The sequence below is a fragment of the Branchiostoma belcheri genome, unplaced genomic scaffold, assembly GCF_001625305.1.
Source record: "Branchiostoma belcheri isolate BF01 breed outbred unplaced genomic scaffold, Haploidv18h27 scaffold87, whole genome shotgun sequence".
In the NCBI taxonomy this organism is placed as follows: Eukaryota; Metazoa; Chordata; class Leptocardii; order Amphioxiformes; family Branchiostomatidae; genus Branchiostoma; species Branchiostoma belcheri.
The window spans coordinates 110,654-132,682 of NW_017804542.1; the positions used below are offsets into that span (position 1 = coordinate 110,654).

Consider the following 22,029-nt stretch of genomic DNA (forward strand, 5'->3'; position numbering starts at 1 on the left):
GAGTATAGGAACAAGACTAGGTGATTCAACCACAGAAAATTTGGTCTTTTGAGAATAAAGGAATCGGCATTTTGTCCCGAAACTCACCAAAACTATGCCCGCCCTTACATGCTCAGCAGGTAGCATGACCAGTGAAATCATGACAACCTTCTCTGTCTCTACAACAATCCCCATGGAAACCACCACCACCACCCTGGCAACCACTCCTGTCGCTACAACTACTACCATGGCAACCACCACTCCCATGACAACCACCCCTGTCGCTACAACTACCATGGCAACCACAGCCACCATGACAACCACCACTGCTGCAACAACAACTACCCTAGGCAACCACTCCTGTTGCCACAACAACTACCCTGGCAACCACCCCTGTTGCTACAACAACTACCATGGCAACCACAACCACCTTGGCAACCACTCCTGTCGCTACAACAACTTCCATGGCAACCACAACCACCCTGACAACCACTCCCGTTGCTACAACAACTACCATGGCAACCACCACTCCCATGACAACCACTCCCGTTGCTACAACAACTACCATGGCAACCACTCCTGATGCTACAACAACTACCATGGCAACCACCACCACCCTGGCAACCACTCCCGTTGCTACAACAACTACCGTGGCAACCACCACTCCCATGACAACCACTCCCGTTGCTACAACAACTACCATGGCAACCACTCCTGTTGCTACAACAACTACCATGGCAACCACCACTCCCATGACAACCACTCCCGTTGCTACAACAACTACCATGGCAACCACGACCACCCTGGCAACCACTCCCGTTGCTACAACAACTACCATGGCAACCACGACCACCCTGGCAACCACTCCCGTTGCTACAACTCCCGTTGCTACAACAACTACCATGGCAACCACGACTCCCATGACAACCACTGCCGTCGCTACAACAACTTACATAGCAACCACCACCCCCATGACAACCACTTCCGTTGCTACAACAACTACCATGAAAACCACTCCTGTTGCTACAACAACTACCATGGCAACCACGACCACCCTGACAACCACTCCAGTTGCTACAACAACTACCATGGCAACCACTCCTGTCGCTACAACAACTAACTTGGCAACCACTCCTGTCGCTACAACAACTACCCTGGCAACCACCACCCTGGCAACCACCACCCTGGCAACCACCACCACTCCTGTTGCTACGACGACTCCCATGACAACTGTTACTAGCGGCCCATGTCTCCCAGATTACGAACTGTTTGAGGACAACTGCTACCGCGTGTTCACTGAGCCCAAGAGTTACATGGAGTCAGTGCTGGTCTGTAAGAAGGACTGCGGCGTCCTGGCCACACCACGTACCAGCACGATAAACAACTACCTGGTCAAGCTGAAGAACAGGGTGGCAGGCGACAAGTTTGTCCGTTTCGGGCTGACGGATCACGTGAAGGAGGGAGTGTTCGAGTGGATCGACGGCACTCCTCTAGGGGACTTCACGAACTGGGAACTACTTGGTGGGAAAATACGCAACTCTGACCGCAAGGACTGCGTTGAATATAACAAGCTGTGGGTTCTGAGAACTGACAGAAAGGACAGGAGGGTTTACGTTAGAAAGCAAAAGAAAAATAAATGGACACCCGCTCGCTGCTCTTGGGAACAGATGTTTATCTGCCAAGGTAACATCACTTTATACTTGTCTTGTAGGTTTGTGTTAGTAGACGTCATTATGAAGCAGTTTAAACTGTACTTTCCAACACATGGGGATTGGACTTACCCAAATTTTTGACTGTACAACTTCAGTCTTAGTCAAGGAATGAGCAATCTGTGCATTACAATCTTTATACTATCTTTATTGTCCTTTCTGAGCTGTCCAAACAAACAAGCTAAAAATGGAACTATTGGGTTTTCTACAAGTATATTTTGAAAAACAAGAAGTTCTGGACAAATTCTCATCCTGCCTTTTCACAATTTTCAAAACAGTTGCGAGCAAAGCCAAGAAGTAGGAAGATTACGAGGGTGACAAGAATCCTGAATGTTCAAGGTATTTATGCTTACCAAAGGAAAACGTATTGTTTTTGCTCTGTTTCTTCTTCCTCTTCTTCTCCTAACAAATAAGGTCAATGACCTGAACCAGACGTCTGTCACCATGGCAACCGGTGTTGGATTACATCATGTTGCAATTTTTATACCAGGAGGGATTTAGACTCTGTCTGATGACCATATATATGTGAATGTGTTTGATCCCTGGCATTTCTGGCTAGATGTTGGTTTGAAAAAGGCACTTTACATGACTTTCCTCACTCCAGCCACTAGTAAACCTGACACCTGACTTTTGTTGCTAAGATAAAAGGCAGTGGAAGGAGAGGGGTGGGGTCCACCTTCCAATGTAGACCATTATATACATGAATACCAGTCACACAGTGTACACCTTCATGATTGTAGAGACAATGGAGACCAGAGGTTTTAAAACAGTGTCTTTTTTCTCTTACAGGAAAGAGCAATGCTGACACAAACATCAGAAGCATCTGGCTGGACTCAACACTGCAGATGTGGTTCTGTATAATCTCCAAGCAGATCATACGGTGGCAAGGCAGTATCCATTGGCCACAGGAGTATCCATTAACCACCAAAGGACACTCCTCTGGCCAATGGATACTGCCTTGCCACCGTATGATCTGCTTGGAGATTATTTATTCTCTACACAGTCTGGATGACTGTCGAAGAATATCTACTTCTGGGAAATGGAGTATTGTTTTGGGTGGCTGAGCTGTGGGTTTGTGTGTCTGTTAGTCAGGAGAGAGTAGATTGGTGGGGAAAGAATGCCATGTCAAAAGGTCAGACACAGGAAATGGGGTGAACTTTCTTCGGAGCAGGCTACTCTCAATTCTTACTATCATAGTACATTGTACCATTATTACCCTCCATGTAAATGGGGGGTATTGTTTTTACTCCGTTTCATGTTTGGTCTGATATCTGAAGATCGGTGAGAAGGAACTGTATGATATTTGGCAGATTGATGGATGGGGCCTTGGAGATTGTGTAGGTTGACTTTGAGCATCTGGTGATTGACCTTGGTACTGCAGTTTAATTTTTTTATTCTATTGTTGGCACGTTATGGTCTGTGTGTGCGATGCTAAGGTAGCATGTAGTTGTGGTTACAATGGTTTAGTGATTTAAATTTGGGCCCCCTAGCTGTTTGCTTTGAACCGGAATTGCTATCTCAATGTCAGATTGTTTGCGTTGAATGATCTCAGAACCCGGTGGATGGTTGGCGATCATTTTTGGTATGTGGGTAGACGCTGATTGTCTTTGCGTTTTAGCGTGCATTAGCAGGTTGTCGTAGATTTGCATTGCTCATTTAAAAGGATTTTCACATTTTCACCCCTATTTCATAATAGGATGGTCTGTTTGACCCCAGAGTGTTTTTGTTTATATCTCCAGCTGGCAGGTCAGGCCAATCTATTTTTACCTCTAGACCGTGTCTGCAGGAAATATATCTTATCTTTAATCGGTCATTCAGCAGGGAACTGGGTCATCTGTGGTTTGTTAATATGTTGTGCTTGAGAGGTCATTGACCTCAAACAAACCATGGTAACAAGACACTAAACGCCTGCACATGACAGCTTTGAGGCAACCCCTTCCAATACGAAGTGCCACAACAAAATTCTTAAAGGATAGACATCTATAGACATCTATCATTCTGCTGATAAAAACAAAGTTTGACTCTCTATTAAAATACACCAAAAGATTACAAAATAACAAGCTATTTCATGGAGGGACGATGTCTACGACTTCTCCTTGTTTGATTCATGTAAATGCAGTTGCTTATTAAGACAGAATTAGAGAAAAATCCTAGTCCTAGAGAAAATCAGTAGTTCAATTTTTTAAAATAAATTTGCATTGTTCATGATATTGTTTATCAATTTTAGATCTGTAGTCAGTGAGACCAGTTGAAGTCTTAACACATCTCTTAATGAATAACTTTTGCAAATAATCAAGAAGTGAATGAAGATACAATTATTGTACAACTTACTATTAACAGGCTAGTTTGAAGATGACTCCTGTTTCATGATTATTCTTCACGGCATCAGCCATTTGTTTTAGTCAATGATTGAAAACAATTTCATATCAAATTGTAAGGCTGTGCCTGTTGATTTTATACAAAATGTTCTAATTTCATACAAAATGTTGACAAAAAAATATGGCAAGTTTTCTTGTTTATTTCTACCAAGGGTACTTGCAGACTTGTAAAACATGTTAAAATGTAGTGTGCATAGTCGAGTGATTAGTAATACATGTACTAACTCTGGACCAAAAAAAATGTGAATTTGAATCCCAGCTGTTGTTCCTCATACAATAAGCACATGTACACTATACTGTAAAGGGCTGCAGTCCTTAGGATGGGATGTTTAGCTGTGGTCCATAGTTCTTTGTACTTGTTGAAGAGTTAGGGGAATTTCCCTGGTACAATGAACCTGTAAATACTGTACATAGGAAAGTGCTGGGATTTGTGCATATAAACGTTCTTTTGTAATACTAGAAACAGTCCTTAACACGCCCAATGCCAGTTGTGTATAAGTCGGCATCTGTCTTCTCTGTCACAACCAGTGGAAGAGTACATGTAGCTCTTCAGTGAACTAAACTGGTTCAAGGACATTTCTGTCTACTTCTTGGCACACACGAGTGATGTCAGTGTTGTGATTGTATCATCAGTACACTTGCACATTAAATAATAGCAATAAAAAAGTTCTTTTGGGACAAAAAAGGGGTCTCTGTCCATCTTGGTCTTGCATGCTTTTGGTTAATATTGTTGATCTTATAACAAACCCAAAACTGGTTGAAAAGGGGTGGGAAGGTGGCCTGTGGTTAGGATTCACAGTTGACATGTCTAAAATCGAAAGGTTATGAGTACGAATCCCAAGCAGGCCCCAATGTTGTAAACTTGAGAAACATACTTTACACCTATTTCCTCACTCGACTCGGGAGAAAATGAGTACCTAGCTTCAGTTGATTGGGATATCCTATTTGATCGGATGTGCACAATGTAAAACCAGAGGTTCTGTGATTGAAGAGAGCCACACACACACATTCAAAAGACCAGGGCCAGTAGGGGTCCATCTCCGTGTGAGTGGATCAAACCTTACAGTCTGGAGCTTTGTGCACACTGTACAAAACTGGTGAATACACCTGAAGGCACTGTCTCCTGGCAATGCAAAACAAAAAAAATCATAGCTCTAACTTCTACAAGGGTTCGTGTGGCGCAGTTGGTAGCATGTTCGGCTCACACCCAAGAGGTCGCGGGTTCAAATCCTGCCCATGTCACCTTGGGAAAGGCACTTTACACGACTTTCCTCACTTCACTCAGGTGTAAATGAGTACCTAGCTTTGGTTAGGGACGTCCCTCGGATAGGACGTTAAACGGAAGTCCAGTGTTTGGGGAGAGCCACACCCCACGCACGTTAAAGAACCCACCGCACTTATCGAAAAGAGTAGGGGACCTTCCCGATGTGAGTGGTTCAAACCTTACAGTCCGGTCTTACACAGGTTGTACATGTACGCACATGTACAAAACTGTGTGTTACGCCTACAGGCAGTTTACCGGTTATGCGAAACAAACAAACAAACTTAAAGTCAGCTCCCTTTCTTCATCTACATCATAACAGATCTTACACTGGAATGTAGAAACTGTTAGAACTGAGTCTGGCCCCTTCAGAGCATTATTGTGCATCAGGATATCAACAAAATTTTTGGTATCACAAAAATTTCTTCATGGTAAACATGACCTTGGTGAGTTCAAAGACTACAAAGAAAAGTACCGGTATGTCAGATGCCCCCCCCCCCAGCTTAATTCAGAACCTGAATGGTACTAAGAAAATACATGTACAGATTTTATGCAAATAAAAAAAAAGAAGCGGCAAATCCAAGAACTAAGGAATTAAATTGATGTGGCCTAAGCAAACAGAGTCTTTTACTCCAGAGTTGATAGAGTGAGTAGTCCCCCCTCTCCTTGCTCAGACTTTCCCTGTTTTGCTTTCTTCTTCCCCGCTTGCTTCCCCTGCTGATCGGCTAGTTTCCTTTTCCCGCCCTGGCTGTCGTGTGAAACCTCCACGCTACCAACAGCAGCTAGCTTTGCTTTCGCTTCTTCAACAAGGCTCGCGTCTAGCTGCGTAACGCTACCCACTACGTCCTGCACCTTTTTGATTTGGTTCAGCAGTACGCTTTGGTCAGCTTTGTCACTACTCTTGCTCAAACACTGGTGGACGTAAGACAGCACGTCCGTTCCGACGCTGTTCCCAGCATGCCACAGTGCCGCGAGCGCAACCTGCGACGGCGGAAACAGGAGACAAGCGTCCGACAAAAACGACTTGTCGAGATATTCCTCCGCTCGGCAGCGAAGATTCTCCACCTCCTCGGCCGAGCGGTGACGCGTCTTCATGTCGATCAGAAAGCCCTCCAGCGGCCTGATGGGACTGTGTACGGTGAGGTGAAAGTTCAGCAGCTGCAGCAGCTGGAGCTCGTTGTTAAGGATCACATCAACCGCCCGTTCACGCTCCTCGGAACGAGCGCGGATGTTCCCGACAAACTGCATGATTGACACGTTGAACTCCTCCACCTAATACAAATTAAATCATAAAATCAACTTTCTTGATAAATTCGACTATCTGTAACGTTACAATTTGTATGGCAAAGAAGAAACAACAAGGGTAGAAACAAGACAGGGTTCAAAATATTGGGTGCATGTGCACCAAAAATTGGAGCTGTGCACCCAATTATTTTCTTAGATATGTCTAATAGTATACAGGATATTCTTGGCATCTAAGTGTCAGAAAAATAATAAAACTATTAAAAGCTTTGTTGTTGTACTTTGTTTGAAGTAAGTTCCTATTTCAGATTCAACCTCAGAAGAGGAGCAGTAAGATCTGCCATTAGGTTTTGTTTTGTATGGTGCACCCACAAAATTTTCGTGCACCTAATATTTTAGGTTGGGTGCACGTCCCAAGTGCACCTATTCCCAAAAGTGAATTTCGAGCCTAATATTGTAGGTTGGGTGCACCAGTGTAGCCTGATTAAATCGCTTTTGCCGGCCGCCCAACATCCAGTGGCGGATCTTGGGTTACATAGGCTAGCACCAGTGCACCTATTCCCAAAAGTGAATTTTGAGCCCTGCATGAACTAAGAACCAGTACTACAATTCTAACAGAGCTATTTCATAATGATACTTATGATAATAAAAGCTTATCAGATAGTACCTTGCATGCCATGTACACACAGGTGAGCATGACAATCTTCGGGTGATGTTCCATGACTGAGTTCTGTAGGTAAACCCGCTTGAAGTAAGCGCTGGCGGTCGCCATGACAGACTTGGGCATGGGAGGGTTAAATTTAACACAGAAGTCCCGCAGTCTGCCGTGGTAATACTGGCACACTAGCAGCTCTTCCTCTGGGGTTAGCAGTTTGCTGCAGTCCCTGCCGCCGGCCTGGTGTCTCTCTCGGACGTTCTGGTTGGCGTGGCAACGGAGTTTTGCCAGCTCGTCGGCGCCGCTGAAGGTCCAGGACCGGCGCTGGGTGCTGCTGTAGAACATGGCCGCCGCGGGTCAGGTTACCTCACAGGGCTGGTCTGGAAATAATATGATAACATCTCAAAACAAAATACATGATTATATATTCCACTATAACACTTTTTAAATTTTAATAATCAATTATAAACATCTAGAACTGCCGCTGGGTGCTGCTGTAGAACATGGCTGCCGAGGTTCAGGTTACCTCATGGGGCTGGAAATAACGTTAATATGATAATGTCTCAAAACAAAATATATACATGTATTCCACTAACACATTAAACATCCAGAACCAGCACTGGCTCGGTAGAAGTCTGAACATGGCTGCCACGGGTCAGGTCACCTCAAGGGTCTCTGGGAATAAAAGATGATAAAACAAGTTATGCTTATAGTTAAAATTTTCATTGACATTGACATTTGATATTCTTAGATTAACATTTGACTAACACATTAAGTTACACCCAGAACCTCTGCTGTAGGACATGGCTGCCACAGGTCAGGTTACCTCATGGGGCTGGGAAAAAACAATTACTCAATAAAAAGTTGCTTAAGATGCTTAAAAGATGCTTATAATAAATATTTATCGATATTTGATATTTTCAGATTAACAATATCTATTCCACTAACACATTAAGTTTAGGTTACCTCACAGGTCTTGGAATAAACAATAACTCAATAAAAAAAGTTATGCTTATGATAAATTTTCATTGATATTCAATATTTTTAGATTAACAATTATTCCACCAACACATTCAACTAAGCTACATGCACATGTATAGCGTATAGGACTAAAACATGACATTAATTTATTGCTACATATATTTGAAATCTAGTATGTCAAAGTTTGAAAATACAGCACAGCATATCCAACATTCAGTTATCAGTAATATCATATATCTAATTCACAGAAACTAACACGTGGGGAGGGGTGCTAGTAATAGTAACGTAGTGACAAGTGAGTTTTTAGTTGACCACAACATTATACCGACCATACATGGGTTTTAAATTGAATTTTACATCTTCACAAGATGTTTGTGCACATCTCCTTTTATTAAACACCTTTCTATACTTTAAAACTGAGTCTGAATTGTGAAATTTGATGCAGAAATCAGACACACAACTTACCATCTATCAGCTGGCCTCGGCACGAGGTCATTGACCTTTCCCGTGGCGCATTGCGGCACAAGATGGCTGCCCCCAAATCCGGACTTGGCGACATGGCAGACGTGAAAGAAGCCATCAGAAAACAGGGAGAAATAGTCAGGAAACTCAAGCAGGAGAAGGCAGATCCCGAAAAGGTGAGTTCTAGAGGTCCTGCTGTTTCCACCAACATCAAACACGACTTCAAAATGTACGAAAAACAGCGATATTTGGGCGATTTTCAAAGCCGGATTTTGCAGAGAGCAAAACTCGTCTACAAAATTCGTATGTTCCTTTCCACACGTGGTTTTTCGCTAGTGTATCCTGTCTATTCTTATCTTCACATTCTTTAAATACGTTCACATTCACACAGGGGTGTCCGCAATCAGCATTATTATGCAAAGATGTCACAAATATAGCAGTCATTTGCATATATTTGGTCTGTGGTCCTTCGGAGGGATGTGGCCAGTTCGTGTATGATGCAATAGCGTTGCAACAACTCGCGGTGCCTTTATAAGTCGTTACACTGGGCATTGTTTCATCTGACACCACAATAACACAGTTCTACCTGACAAAGTCGTCTCTTAACGGCCGTCTGCACAAGACTAGTTTTGTAAAATGGAGAAGGAAGTTTATGTTTTGGCCCCCTGTTGTCGGTCGGCTGGTGATTTGCGGACGTACCGACGCATGGTGGAGATAGGGGACAGAATCAAAGGACTGAAAAAGGACAGACCGGAGAGGTGGAAAGAACGGGTTTGTAACGTTATTTGAGGGAGATTGTGACAGTGTGCCATGCATATGGATAGGTGATAGCACAGCTAGCCATTTGATTTGCAACTGCAGCTGTTTTGAAACGTTATTTTAGTCAGATTGTGTGCCATATGGATATACTAGGTGATGTGTTGTTGGAAGAAGTAATAAACGTTTTATAGCGGTGCCCTTTGAACTGTAAATTGTGTAATATAAACATGTGGGCTCAGTTAAACAGTATCGTATATGTAGTAGGAGTAGCAGCTTTGAAGTCTAACATATGTTTTGCTCATGTTATGTCCAGTTTGGATTAGGTTTAATTCATGAAACTTTTGTGGGGGTTTTATTTGGCAGAGGAAGGGAGGGGGAGGTATTTACCATAAAAAAAACAAATAAAACCACCACAGGATTAACTTGTAAGTAACGTTAAGTGCATTTATGTATGGGTTAAGGTATCACTATCAAGGCTAGGTTAAAGATCATTGTCACTTTCCCAATCCTTCTACCCACTTCCTAAATGAACCCCAACCCTCTGACATGGGCACATTGGCAGAACATACTGCGTCTTGGCAAAACCCATAATGTTATACTTCTTCAGAATGTTGTATTTGCAAATGTTGTGTCTGCCACAGGCAAAATTCTGATGCAACGTTGACAAAACATTCAACGAAAACCGTGAAAAATAAAATCTGGGTTTCACACAGGTGCGGTACGTTCCGCCGACATGCTTTTTAAAAGCAGCATACATGTAGCAATAACCACTGATTAAGAATCTTTGTCCTCCCCTTTCCCCATCCATCCCCCTCACCCCCCACCGTTGTCGCAGATTTGCTGACCAGGTATTTTCTTCACTTCCCCACCCCGTCTCCCGTGTTTCTGTGCATTCCCTCACCGAACCCTCTGTGTTGTATACAACGTATGTGACCTTCGACCTTCAACCTACGACCTCATGGCGGCTAACCTGCGGCTGTTCGGCGTGTCCGCGGTCCGCCTGTGCAAACGGCATGCTGGGATGCTGCAACGGTACTGCTCCAACCAATCACAGGTCAGCATTTCGCCAAAAGCAAAATTGCGTTTACTGTAAACTGTCAAACTTTTACAGTTGTGTTATTTTTGGACTTGGGTCTAGCTTTCCACTGTGAACCCATGGATATGTCTTCCATGTATGACTGCTGTACTACAGATATGTTTCAATTGCAACTGTTAACATAGTTGTTAAAAGTTAAAACCTCTCTTTCCCTTCTAACATGAAATAAGACCACTGCCAAAGTAACTGCGTTTACATACATACTGTATGGATACGTATATGATTCAGATGGTACAAAAAGTGTAGGATTCCGTATTGTCCCAAAATAGAGCAAAACATTAAATTGCATTGTTTGATTTTGCATGTTAGACAGTGTTGAAGGCATGTACAAATTACAGGGGCAAGTCAGTTGCAGTGCATAACTAGAGTTCCCCGATCTCATACCTTCGCCAAATGATGTTAATCTTTATGACTGACAAATTATACATTAGATTATTCCCCCCTGATTTAACAAATAGGAACCTAATTTTCATGAATTATATCATTTTATCATAATCTAAACCAAAAGACAGTCTTATATTAACAAACAATGTATTCTAGTTTTTCCTAATAAATTATGCAAATGAGGTCCTGATTTGAATAAATTATGTTTAATGATGTTCACCTCATCTTAACTTTCAAATACCACAAGTATGAAATTCCAGGCAGTTATCATTACATAATTATAAAATTTTCTCATTAATTATGCAAATTAAGTCATTATTAACATAATCAATATCTGCCTGTGTTTCTCTCGTTGTCAGTTACCAATGTCACAAGCTTCAATTGTCCTATCATGGAATGCAGCTGATTTATAGAATTTCCCCATAAATTATGCAAATTACATCCATATTTGCATAATTGTCACATCATTATATTAAGCATCACGTAAGCTACCTACATACCAAACAGGGGTTTTTCTAGAAAAATTTGGCATGGGGGAGCACTATCATGGCGAGGGAGCGAAGCGACCGAGGGGGGGTTGGTGCGGAAGGGGGGTATCCCCCCTTCCGCCATGTGAAGCCTTTGAAAATTTGAAGTTGAAATGGGACATTTTGAGGCTACTTGAGGGGGGAAATATGAACTCTTTCATTGTATGTTTCTTTAAAAACAAACAACTATGATGTACATGTAACCTGGTTGTGAAAAAATATTTAGACACTCACTCACACAGTCCTCTTACAATTAATTGAATATGATAAATATATTGCTCAATACAAATTTCCATTAGTATAATGTATGTGAAAGGCATACATGTAGGAGAAGGATAAATAGACTAAAAAAATTCAAGGTTATTTTTCTCAATATTTTCCCCAAATTTCTATTCATGCATTGCATATCTCCCTTGTAAAATATATTACAATCAGCAGTACACACAATCTGCAAATCACCCTTTATACACTTACACAATTAGTGATTAATGTAACTACATGTAGTAGTAGCTGACCAGATGACAACACTGGGTTTGCCACAAGCTCAAACCTTTCCCATGGCAAAATAGCAACACATTCATCCAAGCTGCTACAAACTCAGGTCTCATGTTTCACTTCAGAGCCTGTACGTTCTATAGTATGCAAATGAAGGAGGTCTAGCTACTTGTCTTTGAGCAAGTTCTCAATGAACATTGTTTATTCCATTCAAACTTTTACTACTAGAGCTAAATTTTCATGTTTATGGTAAGATTTTGGACTTTTTATGAGAGTAAAGTAGTTTGTAATGCTAGAATACATTGTTATGTGGTGTTGTTTTTGTATTTTTACTGGAAAAAGATAATTTTGAAAAAGACTTAGGCTTCAATCTGAAAATTGATATGAGGGCGCTGGTTTGTTACATGAGGGCGCAGCGCCCCTGTTCCCCTGTTCAGAAAAACCCCTGCCAAAAATCATGACGATCCGTCAACCGGTTCTTGAGTTATTCCCTTTTGAATATTTTCAAGAATATATCCCTGCAGTTCCAGAGCAAGCCGCTAGGGGGCCCAAACTCAGGTCACTTCTTCCCCAGCACAAGAGCTACCTACCATCCAAATTTCATCACCATAGCATGTCTAGATCATGAGATATCAAAACCGGAAGTTCAGCTGCAGTACTATAACAAGCCGCTAGGGGGTCCAAAATCTAATCATTTTGAGGTCTCATCAAGACCTACCCACCTACCAAGTATCAAGACAATCCATCAAGGCCTTCTCAAGTTATCGTGTTTACACACACACACACACACACATACACGAACGCCTCTGAAAACATAACCTTCTTGGCGAAGGTAATTATGATTTCTTGTCTTCTTTTACCCATTGACATGTGGGAAAGTCAACATCACATGTGTGGGCACTAACCCTGTGTTAACCATGTGATGGGTACAAGTTGGTTCTGTGTTTGCTTACCCTATTTCTTTATGCAAAAACCCAGGTCAACAGTTATTCTTTTAATTTTGTGACTTTTTTAATTTGCAAAAACCTGGGTCAAGTATTCCGACTTGTAATTTTGTGACTGATTTGTTGTCCTCTTGTTTTGTTTCAGATAAGTGAAGAAGTTGAGAAACTCCTGTCACTGAAAGAGCAGTTGGGAGATGCTCGACCTCAGAAGTTCCAGCTTAAAACACCCAAGGTACAACTGCTAGATTTATGTATAAGGCCTTTTCTGATTTGATTATGTGGATGACACGTTCCTCTGAACAATCTAAAACTGATGCAGGCTTAAGCTTGTTGAAAAAAGTTGCCCCCTTGAAAAAATTGGCCTTCATTATGAAATCTTGGTGATCAGGAAGGTTGAACAAAAGACTGGACACACAGAGCGATTGGTACATGTACAGTGCATACCAAACAAAAAATGTTTTATTTTTTATCTAATTTTTCACATCTTATTTTACTTTGGAAGACTTGGTGGTGCAAGTAAATGGTGAACAGAAGAAAATCGTTGAACACATGGATGTCATCCATTATAATCAAGTCAGTGTGGCCTGCAATAATGTTTGTTAGTCCCCACTGTTGTGTCTTGTCTTCCAGCCTTGCACTTGTGATGTGAGTGTCAACAGTGTCGGGGAGAAAACAGACACAGTGTTGTCTTATTGAGACTTTCCTTTGTTCTCTAAAGTCCTTTTTCTTTCCACTGGGTGCATGACACTGTAGCTGATCAGCAGCACAAATGATGTAGACAGGATGTGAAACGTGCTTGCATTTTTTTCCTGGTGTTGGAGTATGGGGAATGTATTCCCATGTAAGACTAGGAAACCTGCTCAGATCTTGAAGGTATAGTTGAGCATGTTCTTACATGTTTTAACAATTGTTGTCTATCATTGTACAATACTAGTCTCACTGTTGTAAGGATGTGTACCAGTACATCTTTGGGCCCCTCTGTCCTGTAGAATTTGATGTGTGGTCAAGCTCTTAATCTTATGTTATTGAGTGTGTTGGGTGCCATAAGGATGCTAACATTAACTTGAATTTTGTATTTTGCAGGGTACCAGGGACTACAACCCTCGTCAGATGGCCATCAGAGAAGGGGTCTTCAAAACCATCATCAACTGTTTCAAACGTCACGGAGCAGAGACGATAGACACGCCTGTCTTCGAACTCAAGGTAAAATCTGTCTTGTCACAGGAAGACAGTTTTGTTTAAAGGAGCACTGAAGTTGGGAGTAGGGTGTTATTTTCCAATAGATAATTTTTCAAGGAATCAGCAGACTTTGTTCAGAATTCCACTTGTGCGAGGCATGAACACTTTATTGGCACATTTTGTACAGATTGTTTTTACTCTAGTGTTTTACATGTGAATATGTCTCTTACTAGGGGTGGGTACCGGTATAGAAAATTCAGGTCCAGGTCCGGATCAGGTTCAGAGGATCAGGTCCAGGTCCGGACCTGAAACCGGACCTGATTATTGTACAGTAGTATACTGTATAGTATATCATATTTTGGCAATCGAGACACAATTTCTTGGTGTACACGACACGGCCGTGCATGAGGTCGCTTTTCCCGATGAATAATACGGCTGAAATGCCAGCACATCCACAAATAATTTGATCAAATACTTAATTGCTGCGATCTAAAATGTTACAGGGTTCTCTTTGCGGGGGTTGTTTATTGTTTTGATTGGTAAAACGCAGGGTAAAATACGCTAAAAATTTAGCCACGCCGCGGTCCACACTTCCGGGTTAAGTGACGACAAAATCACGTCGAAAACGCTAAAAATCCGCATAGAAGCATATATTTTCCCCAAAGATTCTTGAAACTATACATTTCTTCACTAGAATATCGATGTGTGGTTGTGGAAAATAGCATTTTAGCGCCGATATCGAACAAAGAAAAGTTGTTTACACGCGCGTCGGCTCGCTCAAGTCTGCCGCTTACGCTGCCAGCAGCGGGCGCAACAACCAATTAGAGATGCGAAATGCCGACACGTGACGCGGGATTGCGTCACAGTCTGAACAATGGGGGAGGGCTCGCCGTGCACGAAATATTTTTGCGTCAATATTCAGCGCCGTGTTTCAAGAGACTAATACCGGGAAACAATTTTTTTCTTGTTTTTGAACGCATAAACATGGATTTAGGCTAATCTAGTATGATTCAGGGTTATTTTTTTTACCTGCCATGGCCAGATTCACTCATAATCTAAAGATGTGTGTGTTGTGTGTACAATGTACAGAAATGTACATCAGGTCCGGTCATCCGGTTTTCACGTTGCGGTTTTTTGGACTCGGTTCTTGAATGTTGTTCCGGTCCAAACCGGTCCGACTGAACCGGTACCCACCCCTATCTCTTACTGAATCTTTTGTCATGTCACAACACAATTCAGCCATTCTATCTGCTATGCTTGCTGCAGTGTTGAAATAAACCATTCATACATATTATTCGTACACATGTATGCATATTTTTTGACTTCCTTAAATCATTATCTGTTTGAAATACCTGCTGAGCCTTCCTCATGCCTGTATGTATCAGTATATTTCTCCAGGAAGACTGATGTTGATTATGTTTCTTTGTTGCCTTACTCCATCCAGGAAACCCTAACAGGGAAGTACGGAGAGGATGCCAAACTGATCTATGACCTGGCAGACCAGGGGGGAGAAATTCTCTCACTCAGATATGACCTGACTGTATCCTTACCTGTGTTTCTTTGTTTGTTTGTTTGTTTTGTATAACCAGTAAACCAGCTTGGGGGGGGGCATTATTATTCTTAGACTATGTGTAATCAGAAATGGGTTTTGTCAGTTTGGAGGGTCATATCAACATTTTTCACATTTGATCTGACGTTATTACACAAGCACATTCTAGCAAAGTACTGTTATCTACTATACTACATTGAAAAGAAGGATAATGGTCCTCAGTTTAGAGTGTTGGTCACAAATAAAAGTGTGATAGCCCAATACAATACAGTGCACTACAGCTAGAACCCTGCACAATGAAAATATACATGTAGTTTTACAAACAGGATATTTACAAACAGGATATTTACAAACAGGATCCGATATTTAAAAGCAGAATATCACGTCTAACCCTTGGTTCACGCCTGACCCTCGGCTCACATCAAAACCCTCAGTTATGGGGAACAACGGACGTTAAACTGGATACTATTAGAGAGAAAGAGAGAAAGATATCGGCATTACTCCTTGACCTAACACACTTGCAGGTTCCGTTTGCCCGTTATCTGGCCATGAACAAGATCAACTCCATCAAAAGATACCACATTGCGAAGGTGTACCGGAGAGACAACCCCGCCATGACCAGGGGGAGATACAGGGAGTTTTACCAGTGTGTGAGTACAGCGTTGTTTGCTTGTTTGTTTTGCATAGCTGTTAAACAGCCTGTAAGCATTAACACACCAGTTTTGATGTGTACAGTATGTACACGCTTCGTAAGACCAGACTGCAAGGTTTTGAACCACTAACATTGGGATGAAACCCTACTCTTTTTGATAACCACAAACCGCCTCTAGGTGTAACACACCAGTTTTGTACAGTGAGTGCAAGCTGCGTAAGAGCAAACTGTAAGGTTTGAACCACTCACACCGAGATAGACACGCACTGTCAAACACCCCATAATGTTGGAGACTGCGATGACTGGTTTCCATGGTGACAGAGAATTCTGGGCTCCTATTGGACTGATTTTCAGAGTGATAGAGAATCCTGAGCTGAGGTAGTTGTCAGATTGGAAATGGTTCTCTCAGATTTTGTGACACAGACAGGCTACCTTGGAATGAAAATCGCACTCTCAATATGTGGCTATGTCTTCCTGTAGGATTTTGACATTGCTGGCCAGTATGATTTGATGATCCCTGATGCGGAGTGTGTGAAGATTGTAGCTGAGATCCTGTCTGAACTGAACGTGGGAGACTTTGTCATTAAGGTTGGTCTTGAATACACAAACAAAGAAAAACATTGTCGATCATGCAAACACTTGCAGTTTTATAGAATTGTTCATTGAATTGTATTGATGAAGGTTAGACATCCAGGTAATAAAGAGATATACAAGAAAACTGTTTAATAACAGTTACTCAAGCAACTGGATACACTTTGAAAGTTAAGACAGTTTTCAAAATCTATAAAGTTGCTTGAGTAACAGTTTTCCTGTGAATTATAAACAGGCACAGCTTGCAGAGGCCCTTGACGGGCGCTTTAAATGGCACTGACCATCAGAACATCAAGTGCTTTAAGTTTAGTAGTAAAATCACTGTCATACATGTTGCACTTGGGATATGATAAAATGTTGTTTGTTTGTTTGTTTGTTTGTTGTTTTCCTGTGAGTAGCTAAACAACCGGCTGCTCCTGGATGGGATGTTTGCCGTCTGCGGGGTTCCCGAGGAAAAGTTCCGAACAATCTGCTCAGCCGTCGACAAACTGGACAAGGTCAGTCTTCAGATATAGCTTCTACTAGGGATCCATGTACGAAGAAAGACAAAACTCACAGAACCTACCAGACCTTTCTCAAAGAACAACAGAAGGTGTGCTAGTGTCATCAGAATAAAAACACATCTACAGTACTAGTGGGTGTCACTGGAAGACAGAATGAAAATGTCCAGATTTACAAATTACATGATGTAGAAAATGACTAATAAACTTGTGAGTGAACCTACTGACTGACTACTAAGCATGATTATAATACATTGTCAGGCTCAGAAAAGAACAGAAAATAGCCTTGCCTTCTACATGTAAGTGTACAGAAATTATTTTTAACTCGCTGCAACTGAGTACAATAGAGGCAACCTCACTAGATATTTTATGAACAAAGCCCGTCCTCTATTTTTTATACCTGCTTCATGTAATTTTATCGTTGACTGGTTGTTTCAGACGTTCTGGGAGGATGTTCGGTCAGAAATGGTGGATGAGAAAGGCCTGGCGCAGGAGGTGGCCGACCGCATCGGGGAGTACGTAAGACTGAACGGTAAGCTCCTCCGTTTTCCTGTTGAAACATGGGCCACACACACCAGAAGGTGACCTTGCGCTTGCCGGTGTGAGTAAATTGGCATTATGTGGAGAAATTCCGAAAGCATCAACAGTTTCAATACGTTCACAAAAACACAAAACACTGCCTGCAGTCTAAAATCTCTGATTTTCTTGCTTTCAAATTGTAGTTTGCGTCCTGTACATTACATGTACATGGCATGCAAACCTTAAACATCAAAGGCAGTGCAGAATGTCGTTAAAAGCTGTGCATTTCTGGATTAAAACAATGCAAAATCTGTCCAGTTTAATTGTTTAATCAAGTTGTGTACTGTACCATCAGGCCAGTTGGAGCTAGTTGACCACCTGATGCAGGTTTGACTGTAGTTTGTGTACTGTACATGACATGGCATGTGTTCTATCCTCAGGCCAGTTGGAGCTTGTAGACCAGCTGATGCAGGACGACCAGATGATGAAGAATAAGATGGCGAGACAGGGTCTGGAGGAGATGAAGCTCCTGCTCACTTACTGCCAGCTGTTTGGGGTTCTCCACAAGGTGAGCTCAGTGTGCAGTCAACATTTTTTTTTTCACCAATTTAACGTCAGTTTTCCCAAAACTGGGGGTGCTTGCACCAAGTACGAGTCTTTCATTTTTGCAGCAAGATTTTTATGGCTGGATGCTCTTCCTAACGCCAACCCAAGCCCTAGTAGGGCTCAGGATCCCTCTAACTGAGGGGGGAAATGCATGTTAAGTGCCTTTCCCAAGGGCATAACGTCTGGGTGCATGTCCGGACATGCCTGGGGATTGAACCTGGGTCTCCTTGATTGACAGTCGGATGCTCTATCCACTACACCACGCAGACGCCACAACCTGTTTGCATTTTAACCACCACCATTGGAGTAATTATTTATTTATATTTTTATTTTACCAAGGCCCAGGGAAAGAAAATCGATTTTCCAACCGACCCACTGCACTGCAAGATCTGTCATTTTCCTTCCACTGCAAAAGAAAACCACAATAAAAGTGACTGAACTTTCAGTAACCATTGTTATCTCAAGGTGTCTTACACAGTGCCGCACTTATATCATAAATAGTTTGCTTATCAAACCTTGTTCATGGTCTGCATGTTATATATCTCATATATGATGATGATGTTATTTGTATCTGTAGAGCCAGTAGAGCCCACATGTTGTATTTCCAGGTGTCCTTTGACCTGAGCCTGGCCCGAGGACTAGACTACTACACAGGAGTCATCTATGAGGCCGTCCTCACGGCAGAAAAAGGTAATGTCTTTTATTTACTGTAACCCAAAACATGCAAGTGGCTCTCATGAGCCTTGTTTTGAGGTGAATCCGAAGTAAATTAAAAATAAAAAATACAAAAAATTTTTACAGTAGTCTGGATGCCAGCCTTTTCAGCTTTAGTACACTCTCTTCATTGCTTCCCTGCCAAAAATACTGGACCCGCACAATACATATACTATCCGTCCATCATATGAACATTTGTTCAGAATTTGGATCGTACAGGCGTGCTGATTGGCCAAACTTGAATGGCAGTAAGGAGTTAATATCCAATCAACAGATGCCAAGTGTGCAACAATATGATTCGCTCATTACATGACATCATCACCGTGACGGATAGAATATATGCAGGTCGAGCCTTTTTGGCAGGGAAGCAACTACTCACACTCACATCTTGTTTACTGTCAGTTGCTTCCTGTCGTAGACGTTGACTACAAGAGCATACTATAGCTAAAAAGCAACTAAACTTGCAATGATATATCTCAGCGGCAGCTACAGGTGCCGGAGTTAACTGTTGTCATTTCCCCCCCAGCCCAGAGTGACGGAGGAGACAAGAGTGAGCCTGTCGGTGTGGGCAGTGTTGCGGGAGGGGGGCGCTATGACGGCCTGGTCGGCATGTTCGATCCCAAGGGCAAAAAGGTCAGACTTAATGACTTGTTTTATATTTCCAAATTAATTTCCTGATGATTGTATTTTATGTATGTTGTCAGAATCAGTTTCATTGTCATGATATGATGCTTTTGTCGAAGACTTATAATTACATGTAGCCTCAATTTGTGTGATGTAGAATCAATTTTTTTTTTTTGCTTTCTCAGGTTCCCTGTGTGGGAGTCAGTATAGGGATTGAAAGACTGTTCTCTATCATGGAGGCAAAGGCAGAGGTAGGGATGTGTCATGTTTTTTTATATAACCCCAACAATGACGATCATGATGACTACATTGTACTTTGAGGAATGAAAAAGCATCATGCATTGTACTCAGTCTGAGGTCACCTGCTTTACTATTAACTCACCTTTATGAGACATTATTTCCGTTCCAGGCGGCTGAAGGAAAAGTGCGCACGACAGAGACACAAGTGTACGTGGCGTCTGGTCAGAAGAACATGCTGGAGGAGCGAATGAAGCTCTGTAACCTGCTGTGGGAGGGGGGCATCAAGGTATGTGTATCCTAGCCTCTACCAGGCTTTGGACTAAAGCGGTTCAGCTAAAGCCGCTCCCGAAGCCTGTCAGAGGTGGCTATGTTCTTTGAAGTCCATGAATTGATGTCTAAGAGGTGCCAAGTGGTGAAGAAATCCACTTAATTATTGCTTTGTAAATAGACCACATTGTACATTTACATTGTAATGGCTTAGTGTAGTCTCTTGCTCCAGTTTTTTGGCAACAGTTTTTGAACGGTGTGATCTTGAATGTCAAACTGTACTCCTTTAGCAGACCAACTCCCCTGGCATGTAATCTGTCTATCTGGCCAGTGTCTAGTCTTTCCAGGCATGTCTACTTAGAACTACAAAAATCAGAAACAGCATTTTTAGGGATCCCGAGCCAGATTTTAACACGACGACTTGCTCCTTTCCAGACGGAGCTCTCCTACAAGAAGAACCCTAAGCTTCTGAACCAGTTTCAGTACGCGGAGGACCACGGCATTCCGTTCCTGGCCATCATCGGGGAGCAGGAACTGAAGGACGGAGTCGTCAAAGTCAGAAACACCAGCACCAGGGAGGAGGTACGGCATCGTTTCAATTTCATTTTAAATTTTATTCAAATCAATCAACATGGTGGGAGTAGGAAGTGCTCCTGAATTGCGTCAACTTTACATTTTATGTGAACACGGAAAAAAACACAGAGCAACTACAATACATACAGGTACTCAAGTAGGACACGAAAACATGAAAACACTAAGCCTGCATTTGACTATTGTACAGTTGGATTGTGTAGTGAAGGAACAACTTATACAGTCTGTTTTTCCGCTCCTTGGGCACCATAATTCCCCCCAGAGTACCTCCCCGTGTTATCAGACCTGGCAACTGGTACCAGGTTTCAGCTTCTCAATTTGCAAAGTTTAAGTCATAGTCCTACAAGACTGACTGACAGAAAGATTGTGTGAGGAATGATGAAACACCACACATGTACATGTAGGCTTGTGGTGCAAACTTGCACTGCGTTTTACTCACTACAAAAATTACAAAACAAAACCCTGAAAGATGAAAAGTGGACGTTCAACCTTAGTACCAATGACAGTTGCCAGGAACCAGACATTCAGCCTTGACCATCATCGTTTCCAGTTAGGAAGAATTACTTTTTAATGTGATGTTCAGTAAAATAGCACATACAATGTGTTTTTGAATGACACCATTTCTATTTAACATAAACAGAAAGCATTGTAGTTTGGTGTCATCTGGTCAGGTTTTATAATGTCATAGTTGACAGCAATTCTCTTTGTTTTTACAGGAAACTTTCCCAAGAGAAAAGCTCCTGGAGGAAATACGGACCAGAGTCAGTCAATCTTAACCTTGTTAACAAACTGCACATAACAATAGACAGCACCAGAAAAAAGGGAATTTCCTATAACTGATGATGGTAAATATCATCAAATCTGTGCTCCCATGTTCTTCATGGTCCACATGCATGTTGTTTTACATGTGTGCAAACTCTGACAAAATGCCAATGCATACTGGTCATTCCCAACAAGTTAAAGCTCTCGAGCCCTTTACAAATATGAAGCCACAAAGAAAGTGTGATTCCTACATGTATGCGATCTTGTCATTCTAAATAGTAGAGCTGTGTCTTCAGAACACAATTAAAAGATACATTTACACAACAATCAGCTTAATAAGGATATTGTGTGCTAATAGATAGG

The 22,029-nt window shown here is 42.0% G+C and overlaps 3 protein-coding genes across 3 annotated transcripts; 2 read left to right on the forward strand and 1 right to left on the reverse strand.

Annotated features, from left to right (window-relative positions):
- The first annotated feature begins 392 nt into the window (after window positions 1-392).
- LOC109487222 (snaclec bothroinsularin subunit beta-like) lies at window positions 393-2,006 on the forward strand. The gene is made up of 3 exons (XM_019791206.1): window positions 393-525; window positions 1,207-1,552; window positions 1,967-2,006. The coding sequence occupies exons 1-3, from the start codon at window positions 393-395 to the stop codon at window positions 2,004-2,006; spliced, it is 519 nt and encodes a 172-aa protein (XP_019646765.1).
- Window positions 2,007-5,623: 3,617 nt separating this feature from the next.
- LOC109487278 (cyclin-H-like) lies at window positions 5,624-8,720 on the reverse strand. The gene is made up of 3 exons (XM_019791265.1): window positions 8,671-8,720; window positions 7,237-7,604; window positions 5,624-6,599 (listed from the first exon to the last, which is right to left on the reverse strand). Exons 2-3 carry the CDS (start codon window positions 7,567-7,569, stop codon window positions 5,955-5,957), a joined length of 978 nt encoding a protein of 325 aa, XP_019646824.1. The 5' UTR covers window positions 7,570-7,604; window positions 8,671-8,720; the 3' UTR covers window positions 5,624-5,954.
- On the forward strand, window positions 8,719-21,718 carry LOC109487293 (histidine--tRNA ligase, cytoplasmic-like). Its single transcript, XM_019791278.1, has 15 exons — window positions 8,719-8,843; window positions 13,018-13,104; window positions 13,956-14,075; window positions 15,496-15,591; window positions 16,125-16,250; window positions 16,733-16,840; window positions 17,242-17,340; window positions 17,782-17,875; window positions 18,303-18,430; window positions 19,077-19,158; window positions 19,709-19,815; window positions 19,992-20,057; window positions 20,216-20,332; window positions 20,749-20,895; window positions 21,621-21,718. Exons 1-15 carry the CDS (start codon window positions 8,733-8,735, stop codon window positions 21,678-21,680), a joined length of 1,548 nt encoding a protein of 515 aa, XP_019646837.1. The 5' UTR covers window positions 8,719-8,732; the 3' UTR covers window positions 21,681-21,718.
- The last annotated feature ends 311 nt before the right edge of the window (window positions 21,719-22,029 follow it).

Excerpts from the sequence above, each read along its gene's own strand:
- LOC109487222 (XM_019791206.1), top strand. The coding sequence starts at position 393 with ATGGCAACCACAACCACCTTGGCAACCACTCCTGTCGCTACAACAACT. Across the intron at positions 526-1,206 it reads CACTCCCATGACAACCACTC|CAACTGTTACTAGCGGCCCA; the intron begins CCGTTGCTACAA and ends CGACTCCCATGA. Across the intron at positions 1,553-1,966 it reads TGCGTTGAATATAACAAGCT|TTGCGAGCAAAGCCAAGAAG; the intron begins GTGGGTTCTGAG and ends TTTTCAAAACAG.
- LOC109487278 (XM_019791265.1), bottom strand. The coding sequence starts at position 7,569 with ATGTTCTACAGCAGCACCCAGCGCCGGTCCTGGACCTTCAGCGGCGCC. Across the intron at positions 6,600-7,236 it reads GTGTGTACATGGCATGCAAG|GTGGAGGAGTTCAACGTGTC; the intron begins GTACTATCTGAT and ends AATTTGTATTAG.
- LOC109487293 (XM_019791278.1), top strand. The coding sequence starts at position 8,733 with ATGGCTGCCCCCAAATCCGGACTTGGCGACATGGCAGACGTGAAAGAA. Across the intron at positions 13,105-13,955 it reads TCCAGCTTAAAACACCCAAG|GGTACCAGGGACTACAACCC; the intron begins GTACAACTGCTA and ends TGTATTTTGCAG. Across the intron at positions 20,896-21,620 it reads ACACCAGCACCAGGGAGGAG|GAAACTTTCCCAAGAGAAAA; the intron begins GTACGGCATCGT and ends TTGTTTTTACAG.